The 9,849-nt window shown below is 30.9% G+C and overlaps 1 protein-coding gene across 3 annotated transcripts in view; it reads right to left on the bottom strand.

The window, feature by feature from the left end:
• Positions 1-260: 260 nt before the first annotated feature.
• LOC100164966 (sodium channel protein 60E-like) overlaps positions 261-9,849 on the bottom strand; it is a 133,261-nt gene continuing 123,672 nt past the window's right edge. Inside the window, exons 20-35 of one of the 3 annotated variants that reach the window (XM_029487947.1) lie at positions 9,553-9,804; positions 8,619-8,862; positions 7,963-8,278; positions 7,781-7,897; positions 7,548-7,706; positions 7,369-7,473; positions 7,025-7,216; positions 6,810-6,964; positions 6,608-6,741; positions 6,335-6,528; positions 6,012-6,214; positions 5,665-5,937; positions 5,383-5,602; positions 5,151-5,290; positions 4,382-4,678; positions 262-947 (exon numbers count right to left, since the gene is read on the bottom strand). In XM_029487947.1, the coding sequence (XP_029343807.1) occupies positions 569-947; positions 4,382-4,678; positions 5,151-5,290; positions 5,383-5,602; positions 5,665-5,937; positions 6,012-6,214; positions 6,335-6,528; positions 6,608-6,741; positions 6,810-6,964; positions 7,025-7,216; positions 7,369-7,473; positions 7,548-7,706; positions 7,781-7,897; positions 7,963-8,278; positions 8,619-8,862; positions 9,553-9,804 (3,380 nt within the window). In that variant the 3' untranslated portion in view covers positions 262-568. Of the gene's footprint in view, positions 948-4,381; positions 4,679-5,150; positions 5,291-5,382; positions 5,603-5,664; positions 5,938-6,011; positions 6,215-6,334; positions 6,529-6,607; positions 6,742-6,809; positions 6,965-7,024; positions 7,217-7,368; positions 7,474-7,547; positions 7,707-7,780; positions 7,898-7,962; positions 8,279-8,618; positions 8,863-9,552; positions 9,805-9,849 lie in introns of all 3 variants that reach the window. The other 2 variants (XM_029487948.1, XM_029487949.1) reach the window with 2 other exon arrangements.

Here is a 9,849-nt window from a genome sequence, read left to right on the forward strand (position 1 = left end):
TAGTCACAACCACACACATAAATCATAGATCAAATTCGAAGTTGTGAGAACTGTGCCTTAAGTGACGATATTGTTCGGGTCAAATCATCGATGTGGGTGGTTTTAAAAATAGGTTACAGCGGGTTTTATAACTACCTATTTTATGCGATGACGACTGCTTGGTTATACTGTAGTACGGTAGTCGGTCTGTGTCGTGTTCCGCGTCTATATTACATGGGTGATGTCGGCGGTGGCGGAGTAGTGACGGGCGGGTGGGTGGGTGTTTGGGTAGAATGGGGTGGACTGTACACCGCTTATACATAAAATAAAACCGTAGCCACCGTGTACGGACGAAGACGACGACGACGACGATGATAATAATAATGATAATAAATAATAATAGTAAAAAATAACAATAACAACAAAAACAACAACAACAAACAACAACAAACAACAACAACAACGACGACGAGATAACGACGGCTCCGGCGGTATAGCATATTATAATAATAATTATTATAGTGTATAATATATATAGGTTAGGCGTATAAATGATATAATATTATTATACGTGTCATTATAATTCCCATCAGCTGTGCGGCCCTTCGGATGTCCGATGAACCAGCGCCTTGTGCTGTACGATTTTCGCTTCACTCGCCCGCCGGAACGCCAACCGTTTGTTGTGCGCCGTCGGGCCGCCGGCCTGCTGTTGCACATTTGCTGCCGCCGGCAACGGTCTCGCGCCGCACGCGCTTTCCGGCGACGCGTCCGTTATGGTGATGCTTACGTTGGCCGCCGCCTGTTGCTGCTGCTGCTGAAGTAGCTGGTTTTGCTGTTGCTTCCGGTCCGCGCTTCCGGCCGCAACGTCGCCACCCTCTTCCAGCGACAGCGGCAGCACCGCGTTCGGTTTGGCCTCGGGCGACGGTTCACTGATTGTGATGTGCACTGGGCCACCACCTCCTTCCACGCTGTAAGGGCAAAAATACCAAAAGGTGTGTCAGTGATAAGTCACAACGACAGACAGTGTGACATAATAGCCGGTGGTGACTACACATTATCCACCCTTCCCGCAATATACCTGGATTTCGGCCTAACAATATGGTTAATGTTATTATACTAAACTATGTGTATCGCTGGTAAAACAGAATTGGGGCGTGGAGAAACGTAGATGTGGGAAAAATGGAATTTTCTATGTCAAGTTTAACCGAGCCCCCCTCCACCCCCTGAGCGCGAGATCACCCACATTGTCAACGCTTTGTGCCGCCACTACCTTAACATTGTGTGTGATTTCTGTTCCCCTAAAAATAGTATGAATCTATATCATTTTAATGAGCACCACAAATTGTTGGTAATATTTTAATGTTCAAAAACAGTATAGTATATTGTAAAAAACTCGCGAGCTCCTACAAAAATGTAATCCCAAATCTACCTCTACCCGTCGAATTTGAGTGTTGAAAGGGGCCCGTCGTTTGAATTGTACATCATCCACGGGGAAACATATCACATATGTTAAATCAAGGAACCAATTTGTATAAGAGGTCGTAAGATTATAATGAGATACCTACCTATGGGGGAAATGAAACAGCAACAACGGTGTAGCTAAATCATCTATCCGGAACGCCGTGTGATAATAATTTTATCATTAAAATATTAGGCTACCTACTTAACTTCTATTTGATAATAATTTATTATACTACACAAATTTTACTATAATATAGTATTATATATTCATATTGTTTGTGGAATTGTGTGAATAAAAAAAAACTATCTAAATACGTTTCAAAATATCATAATAATATGTCTTTTAAGATACCCAGAAAAATAACCCGATGGTTATAAGTGTTATAAGTACCGAGACGTATAAACGTAAAAGTTGAATCAAAAGAACGTGTAACTATGTTAGTTTTTATGGCGATACTAGTTTATTTCATAAAATAAAAAAAGTCTCTTAAAAACTGATAAACTATGGTTACAATGGAATTGGTATGATGGTATTATACATGACAACTTTGGATGTTGTCTATTATAACTTTGAATAAAACCCAAAATTATATTCTAATCATGCTTCAATTTGTAAAATTATTTTAATATTTCATTAGTAAAAATAAGTAGTTAGGTATTAAAAATATTGAATTATTTATACATTATACAATTTTAATCAAAAATATAAACTACCCTTTAATCACTTTCAATTTGACATAGTCATATGGACTAAATTAAATAACACATTCATTTGAATTAACTTAACATTGCTTATTATAAATAGTTAAGCTATTCAGTTACTTTTAGTTTTGTTTAGTATGCTTAGTAATTTATACATTTAATATACCTACTTATTTTCTAAATTGTTAACTTCAGAACTTGTATTACAAGAGATTTAAACTATTTTATAATATTTTTTCTTGGCATCAACTGCCGGGCGGGGGCTCGATAATATTATTCACCCGGAAACGGTTACACCCTTATTCCTTAATTCATGTTTATTGTTTAATGAGGGTTGCGACTATAATACAAACAAAGAGTAGTAAACAGATCTTACTAATAATAATAATGAACTATCGTATCCTCATCGTCCACTTGCATAATAAAATGTATAAAATGTATAAAATATAAATTATTTAAGTTTAAACCCCTAAAGCTTAGATAAAAAATTATGTTTCATTAATAAGACTTGCGTTGATATAATCCTGGTTTGACCACTTCAATGTCATACTTTAATTTAATTTCGTTTATTTGCTAAGTGTTAAGCTATTATTAAAACCGTCCATGACCGAACGTAATGGATTGCTAATAATATGAATTATATATTTATTATTTAATAATGTTACTATTTATAAAACTCGCGGGTTTCTACTTTCTATCGATTAAATATGCTGACTAAATAATATGTCTCAATAAATGATTATTATTGATGTGTATCAAGGAATAATATGACATATGTCAATTGTAAAAACGCTGAAATGGCTAAAAATATTTCTATTCATTTAAATATCTGAAAACTGCTAGTTCAATCGATAAACAAATTTTTTTTTTTGATTGCGGTGCATATATTTAGTATAGAAATTATAAACATTATGTTTAATTAAAGCTTGTACGTTTTTATAAGATTCATACGTACGATTATATCTACAAGCTACTTATCGCAACGTGTTCAAGTGATTTTCGTATTAATTAAAATGTATTCGTAGCTTTTGTAAAGCAGATATAAAAAACTTCTAAACGCGTTTCTGTCTATAATGAAATGTATTCAATGGCGTATTCTTGACATTTATATTAGGATATCTGCTAGTTTATTTTATCTTAAAGTAATAAGATTATTTTTCTTTTAATTCTTACGTATAAGATAAATATAATAATTAATAAATTTATCTTATTACCCCTCATTTATGAACTTTGCCATTTAATGTACAATTAAGTTAATACCTATATTTCAAAATCTCTATTGCATTGTGATAATAATTAACGTTTAAAGTTTTGGTATAGTTTAACTCATAAGTTGTGTAATCCTTCACCACTTGCATTTATATACCTCTCTCATAAATTAATATTTATTATATCCCAATTCAAATATATGGTTAACTTATAGGTACAAATGTATAATAATAAGTAACAACAAATTATGTCTATTAAGTGTTATGATATGTATAACTATAATAACGTTATTAACTTTAAAATGAAATGTCAATCATTATAATCAGTTAGGTATATGTATACATTTGAATTTTAAATATTTATTTATTTTTGCATACAAGCGAGTGGTTTAAAAATGAAATAAAGATGTTTAATATTATTATGCATTAATAAAATAAATACACTTTGTAGTTTGTAGTTTTAAGTCGATTGAAAATAATAAGCTGGAAAACGAATCCGGAATTAATGTAATTGAAATTTGAATCCATCAAATACGAAACACATAAGAACACCGTTTTGCTATTATAGAAATACCCTTTGGGTTATTTACTGTTTATAAAATTATACTACTTCTATTGAAAGTGTCTTCATGAAAAATGTATGTTTTGATCACTGTAAATCAACAATAGAATACATTCTAAGGAAAAACGGTGTCAAGAATATAGTTTACTATTTGAAAACCAAAAGTCAATACTACGAATGTTTATATAGAGAAAATAAATAATAATTTGAAAATATGCATGTTAGTAAAAGTTCTATAATATCAAACATGTGTTATTTCAAAGTAATTTTAAATTAATTAATTTGACAAATAATTATTGTTAAAATGTTACCTATATTGTATATTAAATAATTTTATCGACTATTAATCAAACATGGTTTTTTTTTATAGGGATAAAAGTATAACAACTTTAGTTGCACTTATATTTTAGAGCCGTTAAATAATTGTTTATGTATCGATATGGGCTAATACTAAGCTGTAATGACTTACTGTGATTTTTTCTTGGGTGACTGTTCTTCGTTTTTACTCGTCGTATCTAACTGAGCGTTAGATAATAAAAACAATGGTAGGTTAAGCCAGAGCGACGCTCCTAGTTCAGATATGTCAGACGTGTCGGAGGCTCTTGAAGATTTTCTGGACGAAGCTCTAGAACTACTACCGATACCTCCTCCAATACCACTGATTGACATGCCTTTAACATGTAGGAACGACGAAAGACGTGACTGCCAACCTCCGGGGCTTGAAGACTGCGTATCCGAACATAAATCCGTTATGTCTTTTTTCCGTCTAAACAATTTTTGTTTTAATGCAGGTAGTACGATGCTTAAAAGAAATGGATGGTTTAATATTGAAACAATTCTAAATACTTCAAGGAAATGAATTTAAGAAAAATGTGGTACCTAAGTTTAAAAAGTAAGGACAAATACACATTAATGATAATAAATTATACCCAGATTAGAACGTGTTGTAATGAAGATTATGAGTGGACTACGAGTGTTGATTGGATGCAAGATGTTTTAAAGTTGTGTCATAGAAAAGGGATAACAAATTTGTACATTGAAAAATTAAGTTACACTTACATAATAGAATTGTAAAAAATCTAGTATAATGATGGACGGGATGCAGATATAAAAGGAAAATAAAGACAAGAAAAGGTATAAATTGGGTTAATATTAAAACTACGATTTGGAAAAGTGTTCAACGTAGATACCGTTGATGGATTGTTATTTATCCAAGTTATGCGAAACAAATACAATACCTTCGGAAGTTTCGGTAACTTCTTTGTATTAGTCTCGCGGCTTTATCTTGACGTTTCCACAGACGCGTAGATGACACGATTTCCAGTTCCTTACGTGTTGGGAATTGTTTTTTAAACTTCACATCCATTTGATCTCGCAGCTGAATACAAATATTAAAATTTAAAATCATCATTAAATGTTGCATTTCATTTTTTGTATAATATAATAAAAATGCAAACTATTATCGGTTACTTTTTTGAATTCATCCGTTTCGTCGACATGACCAAGCACGTGTTTGACGAGTGCATGGAGTATATCCAAGCAATGTATCTTATTGCCTCTCGCAATTGGTAAATTGAAGCTGACTAAAGCCACGATATTTGGTTTAGGTATGCCTAATGGCGGGTCCAAGCTTGCAATGAAATCTGATATTTGATTGAATGCTATGAACTGCGTTGCATGTGGATCGTATCTGAAATAGAAAAACGAAGTTTAGAATTATGTTTGAAAAATCCGATGTAATTTTCCAGTTACTTAGACCATCGGATGTAAAACATTTCGAGATCATCTTCTACAATGCCGATTTCTTCTTCCTGATGAGCTTGGTTAAAGTTTTCTAATATAATAGCTATGTACATGTTTATTACGATCATGTAGCTTATTATGATGAAACTCGTAAAATACGTAATCGCGAGAATAGGATGTCCGCAATTACCGTTCGGAAGTCCTGGAGATTCAAGTTCACAATCCGGTGGTTGTACCATAAGTGATTCAAGTACGTCATTCCATCCGGCTGATGTCATTAGCCTATATAATAAACAAATGTGGTTCAAAATAATATTTTAGAATTTCAAGTAAATATGTACAATTTATGTACTAACCGAAACAGCAATTGCATACTCCTACCAAAAGTCTCAAAATTTACCATGTCATTAATGGCTTTTTGTTTTTTGACATGCCCGAAAACAGACATACCGATTATGGCGTATATAAAAGTAATCAGACCGAGTAGTGCGCCAATATTGAAAAGTGCTGGTAAAGACACGATTAAGGCAAATAACAGTTTCCGTATACCTTTGGCGGCCTAAAATCCAAATAATTAATTTAAGTAACGACCAATTACACCATTATAGAGATTGTCTAAAATGTAATTTGATTAGTAATTATATGTTTAGTGGCAACTAGGAATTTATTATTATCTCACCTTAATCAAACGTAATATTCTACCAATCCTGAACACGCGAACTACTCTCAAAAGTGTCGGTGATACTGGAAAATCGATCATAATATCTTCCATAAGTATACCAAGAACGGATGCTAAGACAAGCAAAAAATCAAAAACATTCCAAGGAACAGTAAAATAATGAAATCGAAGCCCAATAATTTTCACTAAAGCCTCTGTAAAAAAAAAAATATGTTTATTGTAATAAATACTTTATTAATAATTTGTATAATATTTTCGTAAAAAGAAAATTACCTAATCCAAAAACAGTAGTAAAAAATGCGTTACAGACTTCTAATATGAAAAACACCGGATCAGGCTGATTGTAATGTTCAATACCCATTGTCAGCATGTTTAAAAAAATCAATACGAAAATTGCAATCTCAAACCTACAAAATAATGTTCATGTTTTAATCATTGGACATTTTTAAGTACAAATAATAAGTAAATATAAGACCTTCGGGAATTTGACAAGTCGTAAAATATTGCCATAAATTGATTGACTGGGCGCTTAATTACTTTTTGTGGCTTTTTCCGGCCTAGTTTTTTCATGGCCGTGTAATAATGCTTTTGACTTTCAGTCAAGAACATTTCTAATACTCCGCCTTCGTACTGCAACAGATAGTTCATTAACATACAAATGATGTAACCTCATTAAAAATAATTGTATACCTTTTTTTTAAGCATGTTAAAATTATCAATTATAACACCGATGAAAAGGTTTAGAGTGAAAAATGCTCCACATACAATAAATATCACAAAATATATGTAAGCATACAAGTTTGCCTCATATTCAGGTTGTAAGTCTACACCACGAGCGTCTACAGCATCTGCCATTACTTCCATCCAACCTTCGAATGTGGCCTGAAAATGTAACGTTCAAAAATATAGTATAGTACCTATTAAAAATATAGTTATATTTTAATGAAAATATAAATATAATTTATTCGATAACAGTGTAGCATGAGTACATTTTTTTTTTCAAAAATAATAATAAATACCACGAATAAACTTACAACTTGAAATAAAGCCAAATAAGCTATGCCCACGTTATCAAATGATATTTTTGAGTTTAACCAAGTATAGTTATGGAGCATGCAGTCACTGCGGTTATTGACAATCTACAAAAATTATTATATCATTTTTATTTAACACCAATAAAAAAAAACAACATAAAAACATATCAAGTACATACGTTTACGGATAAACGGTCTCCGTTGTCGTCAACACACTTAAAAAATTTTCCACCAAAAAACTGCACACCCATGATTGAGAATATCAACCAAAACACAAGACAAACCAGCAGAACGTTAAAAATTGATGGAATTGCATACATCAGAGCATTCACAACTATCTAGTAATATATAAAATAAGCGCATATTATATTACATTCAACGTAAAAGTATTTTTAGACTTCGCAGTACTTACTCTCATCCCTTGCCATCTTGATATGGCCCTGAGTGGTCGCAAAGCTCGGAGAGTTCTTAATGACCGTAGAACTTTTAAATTCTCATTTTCATCAATTAGTAAACTAAAAATTGACATCTGTTTCGAAAAAATAACCAAAACAATTTCAATCTGTTATAATATCAAAAATGTATTTATATTACCATTGCAATAATGAAGTCTAAAGCTGTCCAAAAACTTTTAAAGTATTTATAAACCCCTAATGCTATCCATTTTAGCATAAGTTCAATTGTGAAAATAACGCAAAACGTAAAATTAGTCCAATATAATGCAGTTTTGAGCGTTTTGTTATCGTCTAGGTAAATATCTTCGAAGCATAAAGTTACACTTGACGCAAAAATCAACACTAGTATAAACCATTCAAATATCGGAGTATCAACTACCACGAGGGTTCTCTGTCGGAAAGTCATCCATCGGTTGCCAAAACAATTATCAACCCATTCTTTTTTTATTCCAATCCTACAAATTATAGATATTTAATAATTAAAATAATATTTTGACAGTTAAATTCAAATCCATTTTATTATTTAAATGATGCATAATATTAATGTATCTTTAAGTATATAAAGCAAATAATGCAATTATTAAAATCGTATGTCTTAAGTACAAAATATAAAATATAATAAATTACTATAATGATTTGTATTGTTTGTTTTAAGAGTAATATAATATAATCAACCAAATATTTTAAATGATGTACTAATATTAAAATAAAATAAATAAATTAAACATAATGTTTTATACAAACACAATTAAGTATATTGAAATTATTTTAATACAAAATACATGAGTTATTTACCTTTGATAGCAATTAAAAGGAAAACATTCTAGTGGTGCCTTTGATTGTTTATTTCTGCCAAACCCTGGAAAGCTGGGAGCGGCATCAACGAAATTTCCTTGGGAGTCTCTTCTTCCACCCACGGTTAAGTCGTCCACATAAGATACAAGTGTTATCCAAGGTTTCTTTTTGGACTTTTCATCAATTACCATATCCTTATTTTTTTGTTTCAAGAAACACGTTTCATCTTGATCGTCAATTTCATCTGAATAGTTATAATCAAAATAAAATACACAGCTTAATATCTAAAACAATATATTTATAGAAGAAAATAGAATTTATTTTTTTAACTTTAATAATTTTATTTAATTATTATAACCAAAATATATTCTTTAAACCGCTTGTGAAATATTATAGAATTTTATATGTCAAGTATTTATTACTTATAAAGTTATTTCATTTAAATTTAAGTGATTTCTTTTTTTGTTAGACTTATGAACCTATACTCCAAGTTTAATACTCAAACTTTAGTGCAAGTTATTAACTTCTTGATTAAAATGTATAAATAAGAACCATCAACCAATAATAAATAATAATGATTAATGATAAGTATACAAATATTATATATTCATATTATTTAGTCTTTGTTTCACAGTTTACATTTTCAAGAAATATTTTTATTTTAAATGTTTCAAGATTAAACTATAATATGACTATAATTAATAATTATGATTATAATTTTATGTCTTGATATTTATTGACCGTGTTAAATAAATATTTTTTTATTTATAAAAGACAACCTTTTTACATGCTTTTAATATGGATGGAGGGTGTATGTTCAATTTATTTTGACGTATATACATTAGAATATTTTCCACAAAAATGCTGTTCATATCATTAATAATGTAAAGTATAAACAAAACAAAATGGCATCGTTATTAAATATAAATTGTACCTTTACTGCTGTCTTGCCTGGTGGCCAATATGTATGATCTTCGATGTATACCTGCTGGTGGTGGACTAGTGTGGTAATGTTCGGATAACTCAAATGTTTCATCTAACATTGGTAAGTCTAAGTCTCTTGTTAATGTAGGTGCATAACACATGGCGTCTTGCATGATTTGATGGTATAATAAATCATCAGATGTTGATTCCTGGCAACTAAATACTGGCGTTTGTTGAGTTGTGAGTGGTCCTTGGTTATATCCTGTAAACAAACTATGTTAAATTAAATATAATTTGTTTTTATTTT

This window comes from Acyrthosiphon pisum, chromosome A1 (assembly GCF_005508785.2).
Source record: "Acyrthosiphon pisum isolate AL4f chromosome A1, pea_aphid_22Mar2018_4r6ur, whole genome shotgun sequence".
NCBI lineage: Eukaryota > Metazoa > Arthropoda > Insecta > Hemiptera > Aphididae > Acyrthosiphon > Acyrthosiphon pisum.